This window comes from Taeniopygia guttata, chromosome 21, assembly GCF_048771995.1.
Source record: "Taeniopygia guttata chromosome 21, bTaeGut7.mat, whole genome shotgun sequence".
Lineage (NCBI taxonomy): Eukaryota > Metazoa > Chordata > Aves > Passeriformes > Estrildidae > Taeniopygia > Taeniopygia guttata.
The window spans coordinates 1,863,288-1,887,350 of NC_133046.1; the positions used below are offsets into that span (position 1 = coordinate 1,863,288).

General features: G+C 45.2%; 1 protein-coding gene across 6 annotated transcripts in view; it reads right to left on the reverse strand.

Moving 5' to 3' along the window:
- The window catches only part of LOC105758753 (uncharacterized), a 26,186-nt gene continuing 2,123 nt past the window's right edge, over positions 1 to 24,063 (reverse strand). The window contains exons 1-14 of one of the 6 annotated variants that reach the window (XM_072917357.1): positions 22,971 to 23,076; positions 22,523 to 22,597; positions 21,192 to 21,241; positions 19,511 to 19,564; positions 15,230 to 15,380; positions 13,292 to 13,374; positions 12,344 to 12,493; positions 11,388 to 11,597; positions 10,222 to 10,379; positions 7,944 to 8,140; positions 6,338 to 6,399; positions 5,759 to 5,963; positions 4,646 to 4,730; positions 1 to 3,461 (exon numbers count right to left, since the gene is read on the reverse strand). In XM_072917357.1, the coding sequence (XP_072773458.1) occupies positions 3,347 to 3,461; positions 4,646 to 4,730; positions 5,759 to 5,963; positions 6,338 to 6,399; positions 7,944 to 8,140; positions 10,222 to 10,379; positions 11,388 to 11,597; positions 12,344 to 12,493; positions 13,292 to 13,374; positions 15,230 to 15,380; positions 19,511 to 19,564; positions 21,192 to 21,241; positions 22,523 to 22,597; positions 22,971 to 23,010 (1,635 nt within the window). In that variant the 5' untranslated portion in view covers positions 23,011 to 23,076 and the 3' untranslated portion in view covers positions 1 to 3,346. Of the gene's footprint in view, positions 3,462 to 4,645; positions 4,731 to 5,758; positions 5,964 to 6,337; positions 6,400 to 7,943; positions 8,141 to 10,221; positions 10,380 to 11,387; positions 11,598 to 12,343; positions 12,494 to 13,291; positions 13,375 to 15,229; positions 15,381 to 19,510; positions 19,565 to 21,191; positions 21,242 to 22,522; positions 22,598 to 22,970; positions 23,077 to 24,063 lie in introns of those variants that run through there. The other 5 variants (XM_041720417.2, XM_041720416.2, XM_030289401.4 and 2 more) reach the window with 5 other exon arrangements.

Here is a 24,063-nt window from a genome sequence, read left to right on the forward strand (position 1 = left end):
TAAGATCCCGAGGCCTATTTTTATTTCATAGCCTGAATAAAACCAAACCCAAATCATACCTGGAAGGTGATGCTTGCATATACAGGAAGTGTAATTTGTAATAGTGTGGAATTTGTTTAAATAATTTTGCTTTCTGATGCATTGAACATGAATGGTCTGACAGCAGGACACCTTTTCCTGTTGGAAAGACTGGATTTTCCAAGTGTGTGCTTCCTAAGGAAGTCTTTAATTTACCAATATCAAGCATTGGATGTTATTTCCACATCTACTTTTTCACCAGATTTAATGGGAGGATCTGCTAACCTATGGAAAATTGCCAGGAATTTTTTTGATACCAAGAGGATCAATAAAAAAATAGGATCAGCACAGAAAAGGATGCTGAAGGTGCAGTTCTGGCTTGGAAAACACTTGGATATTGGAGCAGGGAGAGGCGCTGTGCTGCTGAAGGCACTTCTTGGCGAATTTACGTGTGGAATTCCAGCCAGGATGCAAAAACTGGAGATCTGACAGCCCTCCCTGAGAAATGTCAGCGTGTTCAGCAAGTGGCTGGAGCCAAACCAAGCAAGTTTTTCCCCTTCAAACTTTGTGTCCTCCTCACAGCGGTGACTGTTCCCAGAGCTGTCCTTGTTGCCACATCCAGGCAGGAGATTTGGCAGCAGCCTCTGTGTTTCCTTGTGATTAACAGCTCAGCCCGAGTTCTGCTGCCACATCCAAGGCTCTGGAACGTGGTGCAGGGAAGGAAAATGGTTGGCACAGCAGTGGAGGCCCTGAACCCATCCAAAAAATGACAAAACTACAAGTTAACGACACCTTCTGCACTTTTTTTTTGGCCTTGCACTGTGTCTGAGCAAAAAACCCAAATATTTTTGCCAGAGCCAAGCAGACCCAGATGCTTTGGCTTGGTCAGCCTGGCCGTGCTGGCTCCCTGTGAATTCTTTGTCTCGTTGTTTGCTCTCTTAGCAATCCATCTGTTTCCTGAGACCTTGTTATGTGCACTAAACCCAGCCTGGGGTTTTCATGGCACTGCTTCAGCATTCTGCTGCTCAGGCCAACCCCTGTGATCTGCTCCGAGCTGTGGAGCCCAGATTGCTTCCCCAGAGGCAGCACCACAGGGTTTTGGCTTTTCTGCTTCTCCTCCACTGCCTTTATTGTCTCTTCTCAAGGAAACAGTGAAGGAGCATCAAAACTCGCCGTGGGCCAGGCAATGCAGCACTGCCAACCTCACAGCTCACAATTTATGCAGCACTCTGCTAATTTTAGTCTCAGATATGCCAGGGCAGACAGTCCCCAGGGCAGAGATGTTTGCTCTCAGCCGAGGGCAGCACATGACATATGGTTCCTAAAGCATCCTCCCAGCTGGCAGCTCTGCATCCAGTCGAGTTGCTCCAGTTCCCTCCAAGTCATAACTTTGAGGATTACTCACCCCAGCCATGCAAACATAGAGAATCTGCCTCCTAATTTAGATTATCCTGCAGCCTGAATCCGTGAGCAGCCTCACCCCCACTGGGCTTCTATTTCCAGGGTTGATTCACTCCCAGTGCCAGGCTGGGGCAGAGCAGGGAGGGATGCAGCAGGAGAGATGAGCTGGGGCAGCCTGGGCACGGAGCTTTGGCACTGGGGCCGTGCCTGGGGGTTCAGGGGTGCTGCTCTGACCTGGGAAAGGGAGGCAGAGCTGATCAGGATGCTCTGAAAAAGCAACTGCAGCCTCAGCTGCTCCGCTGTGAGCGTGCTATTCATAGAGGAGCTGCATCACAGCAGGGCTGGCAAAGCACCAGCGCAGCTTTAACCATCTCAGGGCATTTTGGGGATCTTAAACCCCACTAGGGTTTGGTAGTGAGCTCCTTACTGGGCTCCATGAGCAGCTCTGGTACTTGGCTAAAAGATAATTTCCTAAAATTGTCCCTTTCCTTATTGTGCTCCGCTCTGTGCCAGAGTTGGACTTGCACAGCTGATAGTACTGGTAAGAAACACAAGCAGAATCAAAACAAAGAACCAAAAAGTCCTCTGAAATGTAAATTTCAAGCTCCATTAAAACCAGTGGAAGAAAAAGAAATCAATGCTGTCAGAATAAAAAAGGCTGAGCTTGTTGGGAAATAAATATTGGTTTCCCCAGTGTCTAAAAATGCTTGCAAAATATGCCACAAACAAGGGATTAAAAAGAGCTTAACTAATTCAAATAGAGAACAAAGATGCTCTGATTTTTTTACCAGGTGGTGACATTCAGGCACAAGCTGTGTTTGATGATTGAGGTCCCAGAGTCTGGGGATGAGGAAGCAACAGACAGCTCAGGCCCAGGGGTCTGGCACAGGACAGGGAGTGGGACAGCTCTGCCCTGTTCTTGTCACTTCAAACAGGTTCTGAGCTTTGAGATACCGTCATTAAACCCATTCTCCTTTAATTCTAAATTCCAGGGGGTCCAGCTGACTGTTCCTTCTTTGTCCCTGAGGTCAGGTAAGATGTCTTTTGGAGGCCAAGTCCCACAGGATTCAATCTTCTGCATCAACAAAAAAATTGTCTAGAAGAAGCAAAATTGACTTTAGGTCCCTGCCAAGTGTTGGGAGACTGGAAATAATCAAGTGTTGGGAGACTGGAAATAATCCAAACAGGTTGGAACTGCATTCGTTGGGCTGCAAATATTCCTTTTTTCCCCATTTCTTGGTGTGGCTGTCCCCATCTCCGCGGGGAAGAGCCTCTCTCAGCTCAGGGAAGATGCCCAGAATTCCATGGGGACACTCTGAGCCCAGCAGGACTGGCAAGGAGAGCTCTGCAAGGATCTGCTCCAAGTCTCTGGAGGGTCTCTGCAGCAGGAAGGGGGTGCAGGTGTTCACATCCCCCCACACACACTCTGCTGGCCGTGGGTGGTGCTCCTGCACAGCTCCAGGCAAAGAACAGGAAATTTCCTCTGGTTCCCTCCCCACCCTACTCAAAGGATGTGTTAAAGAAACACTACTGAGCAAAATAATTCGTGAAGACAGATTCCTTTGTATTAGAGATCAGTCAAGTGAGTCCAGGGACCAGCTCAGGCACCCCTCTGCTGCCAGGGGGGGTAAAAAACACCCCCCAAAACCAACCAAAAAAGCCCTCTCCAGCTTCAAAAGGGGATGTGAAAAACAGGAGGGCGAAGAACACCGTAAATCAAAAAGTGCTTCTAAGAAAAGCAGCAGGATAAGATCATTCCCAGTCTGAGGGATCTCTGAGAGGCAGCAGGCCCCACACCGAGGTGGGATTTTCAGCTGCAAACCCCTGCAAGGACCTGCAGAGAGTTCCCTCCTCCTGCCTTTGCTCCGGGCAGTGGTTAGTTCTGGGGGCAGTTCCCATCCCCTCATTCCTGGAGTATCCCAGGTTTTCAGCAGCTCTCAGAAGTAGTCATCCTTCTTGCCACCCTGCCTTCCCACACGGTCCTTCTGCTCTTGGACAAGCTCCAGGTCATCGTTGTCATCCACCTCCCCTCCATGATCCTCCTGGGGGCACAGGAGGAAAAATCAGCAAAAAGGAAAACCTGGAGGAGAAGACCCTAAAGCACACACCATGCTGTCCCCAGCTCCGCCAAACCAGCCCAGCTTTGGAAACCTGGGGCACCAGGGAAGAGCCCACCTCTGCCAGGCACCTTCAGGTGTCACTGGCAGGGCACAGAGGTGTTTTAAGCACATTTAATATCCTGGCAATGCAATGCAACTTGGACACCTCTGCCTGTTGCCTCTGCTGCAGGAGGAGCAGAATGAGGGGCAGATGTACAGAGCAGGAATGAGGAGGTGACCTTTTACATCCACCACATTTAAAACTGTGTCACAACCCCACCCAGGCCACGCAGCAGCCAGCACAGCCTCCATGGATGATTTTAGCTCCAACCATCCATTGTAGACACCTACAAGAGGCCTGGAATCACTCAGGGAAAGGAGCCCTGACACCAACTCTGCCCACCCCATATTTCCCCACTCCCTTCACTCCCAAACCCTCAGCAATCCTGGGAAAACTGCAGAAAAACCCTCAGGAGCCACTCAGAAAGAGCAGGGGGAGAAGGAATGAGACTGGAAGAGGATTCATTTTTATCTCTGTGAGCCACAAGGTACCAGGGTGATCCTCTCTAGCTCTTGCTTGAAAAACTTTGATCTGGCCTTGGTGCACTGGCACAACCTTGATTCCTGCTGTGATTGATTCCTGCTATGATTGATTCCTGCTCCGATTCCTGTTCTGATTCCTGCTCTGATTGATTCCTGCTGTGATTGATTCCTGCTATGATTCCTGCTCTGATTCCTGCTCTGATTGATTCCTGTTGTGATTGATTCCTGCTATGATTCCTGCTGTTGATTCCTGCTGTGATTGATTCCTGCTGTGATTGATTCCTGCTGTGATTCCTGCTGTGATTCCCCCTGTGATTCCCCCCAGCTGCTGTTTGGGAAGCATCCCACAGCTGCAGGTGGATGCAGACAGAAGGGAGGAGGGGACAGGGAGCACAGAGGCTGCTCTGAACACCTGGAAAAGGCAGCAGTGGGCTCCAGGTTTGTTCTGGACACCTCACTGAGAAGGCAGAGGCAGACCTGGAGGCCCTGCTCACAGCTGGCTCCCTAAAAGCTGAGTCCCCCCCAAGCTCCTGGCTGCCAACACCCCCAGGTCAGCCCACACCAGAGAGGCAAAGAGGAAGAACCTTGGCCTCGTACAATTTCTTGCTCCTGATCTTCTTGGTAGTCCTCCAGAGGGTCTTCCCTGGGCTTGGCAGGTCTGGCAGCATCCTGAAAAACACAGCCAGGCAGGGTTGGGAGTGCCCCAGGCTGCTCCCACCCCTCCAGGGACACGCTCCCTGCAGCAGAGCCCAGCTCTGGAGCTCGGGGTGCATCTGCAATCAGGGGGAGCAGAGGGACAATCAGACAACAAAAACTCCATTTGTTTTTTCCATCCAGCCTCTTTTCCCACCTGCTGGCAGCTCCTCTCAGGAGGGCCCCGGGGCTGCTGCCTCAAGCCCCAGGACTCTGGAAAACTTTGGGTTATTTAGGGTAGAGATTTAGTGAGCACAGCACAGCCAGATCTGAAAGCCAGGTATTTTTGTCACTAATTCTTTCCACATTTTCACTAATCTCAAGGAGGTGTTGCTCTTCTGGTGCCAGCACCTCTCTTTTATTTGATTTCATTGGCCTGGATTTCTTTTTTTCTTTCTTAATCCCACCATTAATCATGATTTTAGAGCCTGGCAGATAAAACAGTCCTTTTTTAAAACAAGCAACGTTCAGCTGCTTGTCAAAACAAATGAACATTTCCCTGATGCAGAGTCTGGCTTCAGGCAGCAAGAAACACTTTGTGAAGTAAATGGATTCCATCTGCAAGGAAGCAAACAAGGAGGCAGAGCTCTGACATGCTGCCAGGAGCCTTGGACAGGGCTGCACTGACCAGAACCCGAGCACAGACTCAGATTATTGTCTCTGGTTCTGTTCCCAAGTGCATGAAGGGCCACTATTCCACATCTCCCCATCCTTAAAGGTTTTGCAAGTGCCAGGGTGGACTTAGCAAGCAGAGAGGATGAGGCCAGAGCAAGCTCTGGTGCATGGCTAAAATAGAATTTCCTAAACTCTGGCACCTCCGGTTATTCTGCTCCCCTCTGCACCAGAGCTGGACTTGCACAGCTGGTTGTACTGGTGAAAAACAAGAGCAGAATGAAAACAAAGAACTGAAAAGTCCTATGAAATGTAAAATTCAGGCTCCATTACAACCAGGGGAAGAGAAAATAAGTTGGTTTTGACCAATGTGCCAAAGATCTTTCTCCCACCTGCCACATCCAGCCCTGCTGGTTGTCCCCAGCCAGTCACCTTTGGTGGCTTCTCCTTCGACTCTTCTTTAAAGCTGGGCTCCTTCAACTTCTCCAAACCTCCCACCTTCTCCTCAAAGTCAGGTCTCTCCAGCTCAGCCTCCTCAAACTCATCCTCACCTTGGTTATTGGGGTCCTGGGCAGGATCTGCAGCATCATCTGGCATCTGGACAAGAAAAGCCTCTTGTGGAAGGGTGTTCCCTCAGGAGGCTTCCCTTGCTGCCTTCCCCAGCAAGTTTTTTAAAAATCCCAAAACAATCTTTGCTATCCCTCCACCCCCGAGGAGTTCGGAGCCGCACTTCACAGAAACTTTTGTGAAGTAATTTTGGACTTTTTGGACTCTTGTTCTGAGGCAGATGTTGCATGCAGGTGAAACAGGGCAGGATGAAAAGATGAAAACTTTTCACAGGCAGGCTGGGCAGGGCTTGGAGCAGCCTGGGACAGGGGAAGGTGGCCCTGCCGTGGCTGGGGACAGGCTGAGATGGGATTGAAGGTCCCTTCCAAGCCTTGGAGCGGGTTTGTGATGCTGGGGGCACTCACCATGGGCTCCTGCACCACCGGCTCCTGCTGCGAGTGCTCCTCCCTGGAGATGACTCCTGCGTCTGCCGGGGACAGGGGCAGGATGGGGACGGGGACAGGGATGGGGATGGGGACAGGGACGGGGACGGGGATGGGGACAAGGACAGGGATGGGAACAGGGATGGGGACAGGGATGGGGACAGGGACAGGGATGGGGACGGGGATGGGGACAAGGACAGGGATGGAGACAGGGATGGGGACAGGAATGGGGATGGGGACAGAGACAGGGATGGGGATGGGGACAGGGATGGGATGGGGACAGGGATGGGGACAGGGATGGGGACAAGGACAGGGATGGGGACAGGGATGGGGATGGGAACAGCGATGGGGACAAGGACAGGGATGGGGACAGAGACGGGGATGGGGACAGGGATGGGGACAGGGATGGGGACAGAGACAGGGACAGCCAGTGGGGTCTCCTTGAAGCCACTGCCACCCCTTGGGTGGTTTCTCTCAACCTCGTGGGGCAGGCAGAGCTCTGTGAATGTCTGCAGGGAAAAGGGGCAGACAGAAACTCCCCAGACACCAAAGAGTTGGGTTTGCAAAGGGGAGGAAGCTTGGCTTGGTGTAACTACACAGAGGCAGAAAAACTGTAAACTGATTTTCTGTAGGTGTAAGTAAGACTGTGCCTTAAGTAAGTGAGAAACTATTGATAAGATGGTGAAAAGTTTTATAGTAATTGTATAGAATAAGCTAAGGGTATATAATATATAATTATATATTATATATAATATATAATTATATATAATATATAATATATAATTATATAGATTATATAATAAGGATATATAATATTAAAATATATTTAAAATATAATATATATTATATCATAATTATATTACTAATATAAATAATAATATATAAGATAACATTGTTATATAATAATTATTATATAATATATACTTATATATTATATATAATATATTATGCATATAAATATAATATTATATCTATTATATTATATATGTTATATTTTATTTATATATATAATATTATATATACTTATATAAGTATATAATATAATAGTATATAAGTATATAGCATATATTATATATAGTATATATTATATATACTATATTCTATACTCTATATTATATAGAGTATATATATACTATATTATATACTTATATATATAATATAGAATATATATTATGATATTATGTTATCTATATAAAATATATAATTACAATATGTATTATAATAGAAGCATATGTGTGTACAATTAATAGTAGCCCATTGGATAAATTATACCCAGTGCAGTAGAATTAATAAACGTGATGGGTTTGAAAAATAAAATCAAGATTGTGGCAGCTTTCCATTGGATTAGAGTGTTATATATTGCCTTGTAACAAATAAACCTTTGACTGCTTTTGAGCTGTGGCTGACTGCTCAAACATTTTAAATTTGAATTTAATAAATATAAAAAAAAATGAACTCTCACAGCCTTTGCGGCCGATGTTTCTCTGAGCAATAAATTGTTTTTAGCCCGACAGTAGTGCCGCCCCTTCAATTAAAGAGAATAATTGGTGTGTCCATTGAAACATGATAAAGGAAAGGATTTCCATACCCATTTCCAGCTCCTCCTCGTCCGCCCTCTCTGTTCCCTGCTCTGCCCCTCTCCTGGGGCTGGGGGGGTGGGGGCTGCCCCTCTGCCCCCTCTGCCCCCTCTGCCCGGCCTGGGGGGCACCCTGGGGCTCCCTGGGGTGGCCACCCGCTTCTTCCTCGGCCACCTGGGCGCTCATCCTGCTGGCGAGGTCCTGCCAGCTGCAAAACCAGAAAAACTCAGCTCATGTTCCAGAAAACTCACTAAATATTCTATAAAACTCAGTTAATATTCCAGAAAACTCAGCTCATGTTCCAGAAAACTCCGTTAACGTTCCAGAAAACTCAGTAAATATTCCATAAAACTCAGTTAATATTCCATAAAACTCACTAATGTTCCAGAAAACTCAGTTAATGTTCCAGAAAACTCAGTGTTCCATAAAACTCAGTAAATATTCTATAAAACTCAGTAAATATTCTATAAAACTCAGTTAATATTCCAGAAAACTCATTAATGTTCCAGAAAACTCATTAATGTTCCAGAAAACTCAGTAAATATTCTATAAAACTCAGTTAATATTCCATAAAACTCATTAATGTTCCAGAAAACTCAGTGTTCCAGAAAACTCAGTTAATATTCCAGAAAACTCAGTAAATATTCTATAAAACTCAGTTAATATTCCAGAAAACTCAGTAAATATGCCATAAAATTTAGTAAATATTCCAGAAAACTCAGTTAATATTCCAGAAAACGCCGCTAATATTCCAGAAAATGCAGTTAATGTTTCAGAAAGCTCAATGTATGTCCCTGCAGACGTGATTTATCGCAGCATTTTGGGGAGGACGTGGCCATTTAAAGCAAAAAGGGAAAGGCCACAGGATCAGTGACCAGACAAAAATAGAAGAGAAGAAAGGGCAGGAACAGGCTGAGTCTAGAATCAAATGCAGAAGTTTCCTCTATAGATAAAACAGAAATGAAATCCTGTTTGCTCCAATAAACTGAACAGACCTGCACACACACAGGATAAAGAAGTTAAAGGAGGAAGCACTATTTTCAGAGCCACTTTTTGGATTGTGGCCAGGCTTTGATGAATTGCAGCCACAAAAAGACATTTTCTTCCTTCTGCAGAACAGAGCAGTGTCCTGCCAGAGCTGCTGAGACAATAAATTGGTTTTACAATTGGTTGTACTGCTTTCCCAGTGTCTGTATGTTGGATTATGGTTTTTTTGCAAACAGTAATGGAATTTTAAAAACAATATAGATGTTATAAATCACGTTATCACAATCAGAAGTTGACTATTTCTTAATTACAATGTATTATAAGTGTTCCTTGGCTTATCAGTTTTTGCTACACTGTATTATAAATGTCTTAAAGTTTACCATCTAAAATTACCCCTCATAAGTCTTGCTACAATACATCTTTCATCATTCTTTTTCTCTAAAATATCAAACCTTATTTATAAAACCGTCCTTTAAAACTTTATTTCTAATTTTATTTTTCTTTCGACAATATCCATCTTATTTTATAACATTTCGAAATTAGCATGCCTCATCTCCAAATTTACATACAAATACATACTATATACACCTTCTGTCTAACCTTAAAAATTTTAGGATTTGAAATTTCGATTAGCTTTTCTATTTAGCCTTTCTAATTAGCATGTCTTATCTCAAAATTTACATACAAATACATTTCATATATGTATTTACAAATTAGCATATTTCATCTCCGTATTTACGTACAAATACATATTATATATGTATTTCGAAATTAGCATGTCCTATCTCCAAATTTACATACAAATACATATTATGTATGTATATATGTATATACACCTTTTGTCTAACCTCAAAAATTTTAACTTTTGAGTTTTTCTATTAGCTTTTCTATTTAGCTTTTCTAATTAGCACATCTTATCTCCAAATTTACATACAAATACATATCATATATGTATTTACAAATTAGCATGTCATATAAAAATTTACATACAAACACATACTATATACCTTAAAAATTTTAGCATTTGAGCTTTTCTATTTAGCTTTTCTAATTAGCACGTCTTATCTCCAAATTTACATGCAAATACACATTACATACACCTATCAAACTTTAAAAATTCTCTACAAATCAATTTCCCACCTCTGTACACATCCACTGGATGCCCAGCCAGACTCCCAGCAATTCCACCAACACCAAAAAAAAAATAAAAGCAAAAAATAAAAACCAAAGACAAGAAGAGAGATGCACTTTTTGGGCATCTTCACCCCAAACGCTGTGAGCAGAAGGTTTTGTGTCACCAACCTTTGCACTGGCACCTCTCTGCTCCCTGCTGGGCGCTGCCCGCCTGGCACGGGAGGGGTTTGTGCCAGGGAGGTTTGTCCCGGGTCAGCCAGGGCCAGCCCAGGAGCTCGGCTCGCCTGGTGGCTCCTCACCTGGATGTGCAGCTGCATCTTCACCTCCTGCAGAGGAGACACACCTGGCATAGCAAATACCCTCCCGAGAAAATCCTTAACCAAAAATAAACATCCTCCAGAAGAAATCTGCAGTGCTGGTATATCAAATACCCCCCCAAGTCTGGAAAATCCCACACCAAAAACAAACATCCTCCAGAAGAAATCTGCAGTGCTGGTATATCAATACCACCCCCAAGTCTGGAAAATCCCTCACCAAAAACAAACATCCTCCAGAAGAAATCTGCAGTGCTGGCATATCAAATACCCCCCCAAGTCTGGACCAGAAAATCCTTAACCAAAGAGCAAACATCCCAAAGTCCTCCAGAAGAAATCTGCAGTCCTGCCCAGCCTGCAGGAGAAGACTCCTCCTTTCATGCAGCCAGAAAGGAATCATTGAGATTCCAAAATGGAATAATTCAGATTCCAAAAAGGAATAATTCAGATTCCAAAACCAAGTAATTCCGATTCCAAAATGGAATAATTCCAATTCCAAAAAGGAATAATTCATATTCCAAAAAGGAATAATTCATATTCCAAAATGTGATAATTCAGATTCCAAAAAGGAATAATTCAGGTTCCAAAAAGGAATAATTCAGATTCCAAAAAGGAGTAATTCAGGTTCCAAAAGGGAATAATTCAGATCCAGCTTTGGCTGGGGTAGGTGAATCTCCGAGAAAAGAGGAACAACAAAACCACCTCTAAAATATCTCTCCCACATCGACATTACTGTAATTAAAGTCCAGCCACACTGTAATTAGTGTATTTTTTTAGACATTTGCTGCCCTTAACTCCCTCTCCATCCCCCTGGGAGGCCGGGGGCTGCTCTGATGCTTTTTTCTGTGCAAATTTGGCAGGAGAACCCCCTGCCCTGAGCCTGGCCATGAAACCACCAACCCTTCAGCTGGTGCCAGCCCTGCCCACGTTCCCAGCGCCCCCAACCCCACAGCTCTGAGCTCCCCCAAGCCCAGACCCCCCAAAAGTGGCCCAGACCCCCCAAAAGTGGCCCAGACGCACCGGGCTGGGCAGGCTGTGCATGGTGCGGGTGAACCTGGCGGTGCTGTGCCAGGCTGGCACGGCTGCTGGCAGTGCCTTGGCATCCCCTGCCAGGGCTGGAGGGATGAAGGGCACCCGTCCCTGGGCACCCCCGGGGCCAGCGGGGCTGGGGGGTCCCTGCGCTGGCGGCTGCTGAGCACCCGGTGCTGCTGGGCGGCTCTCTGGGCTGGCCTGGGAGGGAGGAAAGAGAGAAAGGGGAAAGAAAGGAGGAAAAAAGAAGGAAAGAAGGAGAGAAAGAGAGAAAGAAAGAGAGAAAGAGAGAAAGAGAGAAAGAGAGAAAGAGAAGAGAAGAGAGAAAGAGAGAAAGAAAGAAAGAAAGAAAGAAAGAAAGAAAGAAAGAAAGAAAGAAAGAAAGAAAGAAAGAAAGAAAGAAAGAAAGAAAGAGAGAGAAAGAAAGAAAGGAAGAAAGAAATAGAGAGAGAAAGAGAAATAGAGAGAGAAAGAGAGAAAGAGAGGAAGAAAGAGAGAAAGGGAAGGGAAGGGAAGGGAAGGGAAGGGAAGGGAAGGGAAGGGAAGGGAAGGGAAGGGAAGGGAAGGGAAGGGAAGGGAAGGGAAGGGAAGGGAAGGGAAGGGAAGGGAAGGGAAGGGAAGGGAAGGGAAGGGAAGGGAAGGGAAGGGAAGGGAAGGAAGGGAAGGGAAGGGAAGGGAAGGGAAGGGAAGGGAAGGGAAGGGAAGGGAAGGGAAGGGAAGGGAAGGGAAGGGAAGGGAAGGGAAGGGAAGGGAAGGGAAGGGAAGGGAAGGGAAGGGAAGGGAAGGGAAGGGAAGGGAAGGGAAGGGAAGGGAAGGGAAGGGAAGGGAAGGGAAGGGAAGGGAAGGGAAGGGAAGGGAAGGGAAGGGAAAACTCTGAGCTTTGTTGTTTTGAAGCTCCAGGAGCCTTGCAGAATGCTTATCCCAGAGTTTTTCTGGGAATACCACACCTTCTGCCGCCCTGGCTGCAGCTGGCTGCTGGCTGGCACCAGGGGCTGCTGCCCCTTCCCTCCTCCCCCTCCTCCTCCTCCTCCTCCTCCTCTCAAGCCTGGCATCTTCTGGAGAGCTTCCTTGAGCTGCCTGAACTCTTCCATCTGGGCCTGAGGGGAGGAGAAGGACACAGAGAAACCTCACACGGGGTTAAACATCTCCCTGCTGGGAACAGCCACGCCTTACTTGTTTGGCAGAGGGACATTTTAAAGAAAATATGTATTTTATAGGTATGAAAATTGGAGAAAATTCACCGCCATCAATGACTGTGGGGATTTTGAATGGGTTAAAGTTGGGACCCCTGAGTCTTTTAGATGCTGGGATTTATTTTTTTTTATCTTCTACACAGGCAGGGAGGGTGAGACTTTTTCATCTGCTTGCCAGGGTACCTGGAAATGGACCAAATTAGGGAGTGGGCAGAGTAGGAAAGCGAAGATTAGCAGGAAATTAATTCCTGAGCAGGCTCTGTTCATTTTAGTTCTTTCCCCTGAAACGTGACCTTAAAATTAACATTAAAAACACAACAAGCAGCAACAAAACCCCTCAGCAAAACAAACATGTAAGGAAGGAGGAAAAGGCAGCCAAGAAGAGTTCTTGGGACAGGAATTTGTAGGAAGTTATTATTTCAGGACAAAGCAGATGGATGCAGAACTTGTAACCATCAATTCAGCATCACCTGGGAGTGTTTGGAATGTGGGGAGACCTTCCAGGGTTGGGAATTCAGGGGCTTTGTGCAGCAAATCTGTATTTTTCAGCTGCTGGGACGGATTCCAGGCTGCAGAATTTTGCAGCATGGGTCTACACTACCAACAGCATTTTAGGCAGCTCAGCACCCTAAAGCCAGCTGGTAACTGGATTTATTATTAGGGAATATTTATTATTTAGGGAATATTTGCTCAGGTGGTTACCTGAGCGTTGAGGAGCTGGGAGTGAACCTCCTGGTGGGCTTTCCTGAGCAGCTTGCTCTCTTCTCTGAGTTTAAACACCGTGTCTGCAGGAGAAAAAAAAAAAATTGTTTAAAAAGAGATTTTTTTTCTTTTTCTTATTGTTTTTTTCAAGTGTGGCATCTCCCTTTCTCACCACAAATTCCTCCTGACCTCACAGATGTCTCCAAGCCCAGGAATCACAAACTTGCTCCCCTCATTCTTTCTAGAACTCTCTTCTCTCCACCTCTTTCCCAGTCCTGCTCTCAGCTCAGGCTCTCTCTGTGTTTGCCACAGGACTCAGATAATTTGATTTTTATTTCCCTGCCCCCTTGCAGCTGAAGAAAAGGGGGAGCAGGGAGTCACTGCCCCTTCCTGGGGCAACTGGGAGCTTAAAGAAAAACCCCAAGAAAGGTTTTTCAGCTCTTCTGAGCCCACAGATTTCCTCCTGCTGCACAGAGAAGCTGCTTCTTGATGGTACAAACCCCCAAAAAAAAACCCTCAACCCATTTAGAGAAAATATTCATGGGCCAGCTCTGTCCTCTAAGGAACAGTTGTGCCCTGCAGCCTCCAGGCTGAGCTTGAAAAAGAGATTTTTCCAAGCTTTTTGCCCACTCCTGAGCGCTTCAGCGCTGTGGTGTGCTGGGGTTGGGATGTCACCGTGTCCCCTCTGGTGGGAAGGAAAGGCTGTGTCCCAAAATTCCAGCCTGACTTTGGATCCTCAGGACATCCCCAGGACAGGAGGTGCTGGGGTTTCTCTGCACACAAAGTTGGGATGGGCTGGGATGGGAATTTTCTCTGCAATGTGTTGAATGGCACACAAGGCTCAAAAATTACAGATATTTCTGATTACAGCATTTCTTTTCTTTATGTTCAGCCCTGGGACAATGCATTTTGCCACTGAGGTTGGGTGAGGGTTGGCATCTACAAAAACCCCTCCAGTCCCCTCTAGCAATGTGTATTTCAGGAACAGAGACAATCAAAACTTTAGATTTCATTTATTTGTCCTCAATTTCCCCCCTTCTAACCCAAAAGCTCATCAGATATTATACTGGGCTTTGTTGAGCAGAGGGAAAAAACCCAAACATCCACCAGCAGATTTTGATGTTCCAGACCTCAAATGTAATTAAACAGCAACTGAATAAAACCCACTCTTTGGGAATTAAAGGGATCAGCATTGCCTACAACATTTGCACTATTAAACTGCATTTTACAGACCTTACACCATTAATTAAAAAAATTAATTTCATTTTGTTTCATTTTGCTCCCAAGCTCAAATGTCAGAATTTGGGGGATTTGTTCCTGCAGCACCAGCACAGTGCTTCAAGATGCTGCAGATTGTCACAACAAATTGTTCCTGGGGTGTTTTGGGGGGCTTGCAGAGGAATCTCTGCCCTCTCTTTGGGGGAAATGGATTTGTAGGGAATTCTCCAAGCCTGACAGAAGGCTCACACATCTGTGTGCAAACCTGGAGATAAGAAATGCTGATTTAGAAATGCCCTGGGATAGGACAGATATTGCTGAGAGAGAAATGGAACCAGAAATAAATTTGAAAGGATGGCCTTGTCAATAAGACTGGGAACTTTGGAGAAATGGAACTGTGAAAGATGCATTGGAGTAGGAGCCACGAGGGGTAATTTTAGATTATTAACTTCAAGGCATTCACAGCATGGTGTGGCTAAAGCTGACAGGCCGAGAAATGCTTATAATGTATAATAATTAAGAAATAGTTAATTTCTGATTGTGACAGTGTGAATTATAACACCTGAATTGTCTCACCCTTCTCATGAGACTGAAAATGGAATAAAAGCTTTTAAAACACCTCTCAGCTGATCCATCTCTGAGTCAGAAAAGGGCTTTATCCAACAAATCTCAACCCCAGTCCTTCCTCAGCCTGGTGTTCTCGGAGGTTTTCACCCTCACCCTGCAGGTTGGTGACCTCGCTGTCCTTCTCCTGCTGCAGCTGGGCCAGTTTCTGGCTGTGGCTCTCCAGGCTCTTCCTGTGCTCCAGTTTGAGGCTGTTGTGCTGCAGCTGCAGGTCCAGCAGCTGCTTCTTGACATCGTCGTGCTGGTTCTGGAGAGGAAAAGAAGGGTCAGAGTGATGCCTTGTGAAAGCTGCCCTAGGACAGAGGCTGGACAGAGCTAAAGAATAAATCAGGGATTTATTAAAGGATCTCCTCATGGATCCACCTCGGAGCACAAGAGCCCAGCCAGGGCTGCACCCAAGATGAACCAAAATGGTCCCAAAAAATGGATGATTGGTCACAAAATGATCAGTTCTGCTCCATTTGCACCTTGGAGTTCATTGTCCCGTTCCAGCTTTAGCCCAGGCAGTCCCATCCTGCTTGTTTTTCTCTCTCCAGCCCACGGTGTTTGTGCTCCTGGGCTGAGATTTGTATCATTTGTCCTTGGTGCCCAGCTGGAGCAGGAATTGTTTTGTCTCCCTGCTCTGTGAAGAGTAAAATCTTATAACTAAAAATCTTATAACCTTCTAAACCATACCATAACAATATAAACCAAACATCCCCTCATGGGAAGCTCAGAGCCTCACACTAAAGCAGCTCAGAATGTGAAAAACAGAAAAGCCAAACCTGAAGCATCAATAGTCAGTCCTGGAGGAGCAATTTGGCATTGCCAAGTGTGGCTGTTTAATGAGGTGGGAGAAATGTTTGTTCCTCCAGTGAGGCAGGCAGAAAGCCCAGGGACAATCATTCTCTGTGCCCAGTGGTCCAGGGGAAGAGGTGAAATGCCAATTAAACCCAAATCTGGGAAGAGGTTTGGGGGTTTCCTTGGGAGCCTTGAATTAAAGCTTTGAATTAAAGCCAGAATTGGTGGCAAGTCCCTTTTTGGGACAGAGTCAGGAGCTGCTCCTGCAGGAATCCATCACAGGGCAGGCCATGAAATTTGCCGGCTTTGTTTCTTTATGTTGTCACTGGAAACTAAAAGGTTGTGGGGGCTGAGAAGTGTTCTGAAGTGTTTGTTTTGATTCCTACTACCTTTTTTTTCCCTTTTAGTTGCCATTAATACAATTTTCTTTATACCCTTTTAAACTTTTAAGCCTGCTTTACCTTTCTCCTAACCCCATCTCACAGCAGGAAATGAGTACACACCAAACCCACCACACTCATTGGCTGAGACACCTCAAAATTGGCCAAATTTCAAATTAGCGAGCCAAAACCACGACACAAAATTAGCACTTCTGCCCGGTTTCCAACTAAAACCACCACAAAAACCAAATAAACACCTGTGGGACACAAATCCAAGGCTCTTCCCAGCCATCTGAAGGACATTCCTTTTGCAGAAACATCCTTTTGTGACCCGCTGAACCAGAATTCACCTCCTTGTTGGTGTTTTTTTTGTTGTTGTTTTGTTTGTTTGTTTTTTGTTTTTCTTTTTTGTTGTTCCTATGGTAACCCAGAGAGAGATTCCTTCCACATTCAGTTTGTCAACACTAATTATGCATGCAGTTTGAGTGGCTCTCAGGTGAACCCTGGCCCTGCCACACAATCCCTCCTCAGGACTCAGCAGCCATTTCACTCAGGCTGCCTGGGGGGAAAACAAAGTTTAAAAATATATTTTCTGAAAATAAATATAATAAGCATCTAAATGCAATCGATGCTTGCATTTATCTCCAGGAAAACAAAGTGTCTGTGGCCCTGAAGCAATTATCCTCCATCAAAAGAGATGTAGCTGTGCTCCAAAAATCAGGCAGCGCAGAGGAAAAGATAAAGGGCTCCAGAGCCAGAACAAAGGAGACAAGAGTGTCAGGTTAACCAGATCACAAGATTTGGAGGGGAAATCAAGAGAACTGAAGATTCCTGCTTTGCCTTTCAAAGGCACTCAGAGCTCTCATCAGAGCCCCTGGCAGAAAGAACTGCAGAGGAACCAGTTCCCTAAAATCATTGTGATACTAAACACCTCAGAAACCACAATGTTAGCAAGCGAGCACAGGCTATTTTGGGGCAAATTTTTTTGGGTTATTTTTGCCCCAGCTGCTATTTTTGGGCAAAGTCAAACCCCTGTGAGGGGCTGTGGCAGCTCCAGATGTGACTGAGCCATCGAGGGGGGACAGCAACACCCAAGGCAGATGTGCTGGAGTGGCTTCACAGAACCCTTTGGTGACATTTGGGACCTCCAATTTCCCAGGGGATGACATTCCTGGCAGCAATCTTCCTCCTGAGCAAGCCACTTCCACTGGGAAACATTTCTGCCTGGGCTCCAGTGACAGAACTGTTACCCACAGCCTCATAATGGGCTAAAAATGGCTTTTTCTGAAAACAAAAAACAAAAAACAAACAACCCTCCAGTCTTTTGGAAGTCTCCTACAGTCCCAAGGGCTGGTTTTGTCTTTCAGCAGCTGTAAATGTAGTTAAAAAAAAAAAAATAGATTCTTGGGGTTTTTTTTTGTTTTTTTCCCTGTTCCTCCAATAAAAGGAAGCAAGAGAAAGGGAGCCAGGAGAATAAAAAAAAAAAAAGCTCTGAGTGCCCCCCTGAGAGAAGCAAAGCAAAGCATTCTGCTCAGCCTGCAGTTGCTATGAAGAGGAATTTTGCTGTTGCAGAGCATTCCCAAAATCCACAGTGCTGGAGAATACCCAAGAGACAGAACTGTACTTCCTTTTTTCAAGCTGGAATCCAGCAGCCAGGCAGCTGGAGGTGCAGCTCAGCTCAGGAAATCCAGCCCAGTGGTGCTAAGGGCTGCTGGAACCCAGCCCTCTGTCTCCATCCCAGACTTTAATTAGCATTTCACTGCCAAGTTTAGACTAAAAACATTTTTAAAAACCACCCCAGCAGCCCCCAGTTGCACTGCTCCAACAAAAGAAAAATTGAACATCAAGATGTGCTTCAGGTAGAGCAGGTGATAAGCTATAAAATGCTATAAAATGCTATAAAATGCTATAAGCTGCCCTGCTCTGAGCCTCTTCTATGGCCTTCAATATTTGGTAGGAGCTCCAATGAATAAACCCCATTTATTTTCACACTGAGAGACCCAGAAAACCAGCCAAACCCTGTGTGATAAAAGTGCTCAAAAGCTGAAGTTGCAGTAAGAAAAATTGTAAAAAATTGTAAAGAAAAAAAGAAAAATTATAATGAAAATCCTCATAAAATCAGGCCTTCTCTGGCTGGATTGTCATTTTTTCTAAGCCAAGCTAGCATTTTGAAGTTCCCATATGAAAGCAATCCTGGTGTGAGCAGTTCATTAACAAAACAATCTGTTCCTGGGTCAAAAACAACTTAGCAGCTGTATAAACTGGTTTTACACTGCTAGATAGAAAAATGAAAACTATCTTTCACAAACAACTTTCTCTGCACACCGAGAGTCTGAGTGACCAATCAATACAACAAAAACAAGATTAATAACACAAGAATAACAACTTGTTACTAACTAATAGAAGCAGTTGGCAAGGAAGCTGCTAACCAATTGGAGGACTTTAAAGCTGTATAAAAAGGAGTTATGTGGATAAAGAATGGGATTTTTCCACCGTTAAGAAAATGGAGTTGTTGTGATTTATTCCCATAGGCTGCCATTGAAAGGAGGGGGAGGTGAGAGCTGTGAGCTGGCACAGGATCAGCAGGGAGCTGCCCTGGGGCTGGGCACCCAGGGGGGAATGGGGGGGACACTGATCTCGTCCCCAGTGATGCCTCAGGTTTTGGCTTTTCTATTTTTCACATTCTGTGCTGATGTCTCAGGTTTGGCTTTTCTATTTTTCACATTCTGTGCTGATATCTCAGGTTTAACTTTTCTATTTTTCACATTCTGAGCTGCTTCAGTGTGAGGCTCTGAGCTTCCCATGAGGGGATGCTGAGCTCTGCACAGAGCAGAGACAAAACAATTCCTGCTCCAGCTGGGCACCAAGGACAAATGATCCAAATCTCAGCCCAGGAGCACAAACACCGTGGACTGGAGAGAGAAAAACAAGCAGGGTGGGACTGCCTGGGCTAAAGCTGGAATGGGACAATGAACTCCAAGGTGCACATGGAGCAGAACTGATCATTTTATGACCAATCATCCATTTTTTGGGACCATTTTGGTTCATCTTGGGTGCAGCCCTGGCTGGGCTCTTGTGCTGCCTGAGGTGGATCCATGAGGAGAACCTTTAATAAATCCCTGATTTATTCTGTAACTCTGTTCTAGCTCAGCCTTCCCAAGTGCAGGAATCCTGGGATTCTCCACCCCCTAAACCAGAGCAGCCAAACCTCCCTTACCTTCAGGATCTTGTGCTGGGAGCTGAGGGCCCCATATCTGTTCATGGAGTCTTGCTGGGGAGAGAAAAGATCCAACAGAACCATCAGAGTCCAGAAAAATCCTAAAAAACCCCACAGCAGCACCTGCCCAAATTCTCCCCCACAGGGAGGGACTGGGACCAGCCCACCACGGGGACCAGCAGAGCATGCAAGGCAGGAAAATGTTGAATTTTTATCTTCTTTTTGCCAGGGTTGGGATGGAATGTGTGAGATGGGATTTCTTGTTGGGACTCAGATGCTTATTAATCTGTATTACAGTGTCACAAATCCTCAGTTCTGCAGCACTTCAAGAAACTAAAAATGGAGCCATGTCTCTTTTTCTATAAAGCTTTTTAAGGATAAACTGTCCAATTAAGAAATGACACCTAAATTATTTTTATTTTTGACTCAATAACTAATTACTTGTGCTCTGCAATGTGGACTTTTTTATCCAATTACACAAAACCACGCAAACCCATGGAGAGGTGAAAAAGAAGGAGCAGCTTCTGCTTTAAAACTCCTATCTTGCTTTTTATATATTATTATCTTTTAAAACCTTAAACTCTAAGTTTTCTACTATGTGATATTACACACTTTCACTCAAACTGCACACTCATAATCTCAGTTTTATCCTTCAATTTTGGAAGTTTTCTCTACAGCTTTAGGTCAAATGCAGTATTCTCTTGGGGGTCAGTGCTTGGCAGCACAGAAAGTCTAAAATTCTCAGTAACCAGGGTTCCAACAGGAAAAGAACTTTTCCAAAGAACTTTTCCAAAAAACTTTTCAAAGCACCTTTTCAAAGCAACGTATCCAATCATAATATTACAATATAATTACAATTCTTCACCTTCTTCTTCGTAAGTTTAAGTAGTATTTTGTAATTAGACAAAAAAGTCTGCATTGTGGAACATAAGAAATCAGTTATTAAGTTAAAAGTAAAAATAATTTGGATAAACATTAATTTTAATAGATATTAGTTATAATATAGCTTATGATTGATTTTATTAGATGTTAATTATAATAACATTTATTGTTAATTTTAATAAACATTAATTGCATATTTAATTAAGATTTTGAGTGGTTTTTCCCAGACTTCAGCTCTTTAATCCAGGCCATGCTTGGTGCTGAAGGAGTTTTTTAGAGTGAACCCTTCTCTCAAGGCTGAGGGGGAGGCAGAGAAAGCAGCAGAGCTCAGGCTGGTGCCCACACACAGAAATTGCAGCATTTCCACCAAAAAATGGATCACCAGAAAATGGAGCGAGCCTTAGGCAAACTCTGCGAGCGAGCACAGCAGCCAAGCTGAGCTCAAAAATGCAGATATTTTCCCCACCATTAAAAAAATAAGATATTTTCCCCACCATTAAAAAAAAATCAGATATTTTTCCCACCATTAAAAAAAAATCAGATATTTTCCCCATCATTAAAAAATTAAGATATTTTCCCCACCATTTAAAAAAATTCAGATATTTTTCCCACCATTAAAAAAAATACAGATATTTTTCTGTCCCAAGCTGGCATTCACCCACAGAGGAGTGGCCTGAAAGTGATTCCCCTTCTCCAGCACCTCATCCACAGACACTCTGGGAAAGGAATAAACCCTGGTGGCACCAGAAAAAAACATTTCCCATTGTTCCCCTGAGAGCTTGGGGCAAACCACACCCACCTTCTCCTTGTTGAGAGCTTCCTGAGCTTCTAACTTGTACACCAAAAAATCTAGAAAGGGAAGAAAAGAGGCAGCTCAGTGAGGTGGGATTGCACAAGGTTTGGGTTTTGGAGGGGAAGGAAGAAGGAGCAGCTTTGCTTTTGAGCTTCTATCTTGCTTTTTATGTAAAAACCTTAAACTCTAAGTTTTCTGCTATGAGATATTACACATTTTATTCGAGCTACACACCAGTGTCAGGTTTGTTGTTCCATTTTGGAAGTTTTCTCTGTTTGCTGAGCAAAGGCTGCAAGGGAACAAGCTGGAGTGCTGCTGGCAGAGCACCCCGTGCCCTTGGGGAGGGTGGGAGTGCTTTCCATGGGAGCTGGCCACCCCAAAAATGCCCTCCCCATCCCATCCCATCCCATCCCATCCCATCCCATCCCATCCCATCCCATCCCATCCCATCCCATCCCATCCCATCCCAGAGCAGCAGTGATCTCCCAGGTCACAAACAAAGAGCTGCAGCGTGGTGCCAAGGGAGCTGAGGAACTTTTTGGGGTACTCTGAGCTGAGAGGTTGTGGGAACCCAGCACATCCCTCTGGATGGCTCCAGACTCTGGCACAAAGTCAAAAACATCTGTGGCTTCTATTTTAGCCCGTGGAAAAAGCTGCCAACGTTGTGTGAGGAATTACAAACCACAAGGGTTTGAGTAGTGTGGTAGTTGGATTAACACAGGGTGAAAAAGTAGAATTTTGGGGCTTTTAGAATGGGTTTGAGGGGGTACAAGATGGAGGGATTTGGGCATGTCCTGAGCCTCTTCTCCTTCTTCTTGTCCTCAATGTCTTGGTGTGGTGGTGACACTTTTCTATTGATTTAAGGCAGAGACACACTGTCCAACATAAATTATAGATATTGGCACATTATTGTAAATATAATACAGGAAGTTTTTGGTATAAAATGCAAACACCACCCTGAGGGCAGACAGAATGGCATGGCCGAGCTGCTGGACAGAGCTCAGCAGGGCAGAGAGAGAATATTCTAGATAAGGGGAAATAAACATCCTTGAGAAGCTGATCCTGCACATTCAGACTCCTTTGGCTGCAGGGCTGGGAAAAAAAGGACTTTTACACTCTTGGGGTCATCCCAACACCCAGACCCGGAGAAGAGTGAGTTTGGAAAAGGTGCTGTGAGACACAAACCCATGAGTTCATCACTGCACTGCTCCCAAATTGCACTCAGGGACAACCAGACAGCCACACTGGGTCAGGAGAGACTTTGGGGACAGCTGGGGCTTTGGGGACATCTGGGGCTTTGGGGACAGCTGGGGCTTTGGGGACAGCTGGGGACTCACCTTCCTTCGTCTTCTTGTGCTCCCCCCTCTCCTTCTGCAGGGATCTCTCCAGCCTGGACCGGTGCTCATACACCACTGTGGGGGCAGAGAGAGGCAGAGCATGATAAACTCCAATTTATCCCCACATATCTTTTCCCCATAGATATTTTTCCACCGTTAAAAAAAAAAAAAAAATCTAGACCTTTTTCCTACCATTAAAAAAATCAGATATTTTTCCTTACTATTAAAAAAATTTCAGATATTTCCCCCACCATTAAAAATAATTCGGATATTTTTCCCACCATTAAAAAAAACACATCTTTTCCCCACCATTAAAAAAATCAGATTTTTTTTCACCATTAAAAAATTTTAGATATTTTCCCCACCATTAAAAAAAATCAGATATTTTCCCCACCATTAAAATTCAGATATTTTTCCCCCCCATAAAAAAATTAGATATTTTTCCCACCATTTAAAAAATCAGATATTTTTCTGTCCCAGGCTGCCATTCACCCACAGAGGAGCAGCCTGGAAGTGATTCCCCTTCTCCAGCATCTCATCCACAGACGCTCCGGGAAAAGAAAACAGGGAGGGTTTATCTTCCCACAGAGCAGGGATTCAGCAGTATCTCAGCTCCTGGGGGTGTTCAGGGCCAGGAGATGCACTTGGATGATCCCAGTGGGTCCCTCCCAGCTCAGGACAATCCAAAATTCCATGATTCTTCCCTCATTTTTGTGCTGAGACACAGCAGAGCTCATCTGACCAAACTGGCACGGCGCAGTTCAGAGGCCAGGGAGCCAGGAAGTCTTGAACAATTTGCTTTTACAGCAGAGAATGGAAGGTGGTCAGTGTGTAAATCCAGCTGGAATCCAGCCAGAACTCGGCTCAAAGAGAGCCTCACCTGCTGCCAAAGGAGCTGCTGAAACAATAAAATCCCTTGGCTGAAAAGGCAGGGCCAGGTGCAGAAGGGCACAAAGGATTTAAAGTCATGCAACAAGTGCAGGGACAGAGCCCCAGATGTGTCCCCAGAGCGCTGCAGGAAGCCACAGCACCAGAGCCAGATGTGCCAGCCTCCCACAGCATCTCCCCCACCTGCCCCTTGCCAGGCTTCCCCCAGCAGCCAAACCCCAAAAGCGCCTTGCCTTTGTTATAATTGTTGGACAAGCGAGTGTCTTCTCAAAATAAAAAACGGTAGCCATGGTAACAACTGTATTTAGGAATGGGAGGACTGACAGGGGTTAGGAATTCCAGCAACAGGCTGCAGCTCTGCAATTCACACGTTTGGGTGGAAAAAATATGAGCTCAGCTCAGTTGTTGGGCTGTAGTTCCTAAAACTGGGGTTCCCTGAGGCTGCTGCTGTCACCCTCTGGAGAAGCAGCCCCTCTCTGCCAGAGGAGCAAGAGGTGCTGGCACACCAGGGAGGAAAGTGGGTTAACTTCTGCCCTGCTGAGCTCTGCACATCCCAAACCCGGGCTGCAGGCGGGAATCGTGGCTGGGACTGAGCTGTAGGTGTAGGAAAAATGGAACCAAACCATGAGACAGCAGCACTGAACACACATTAA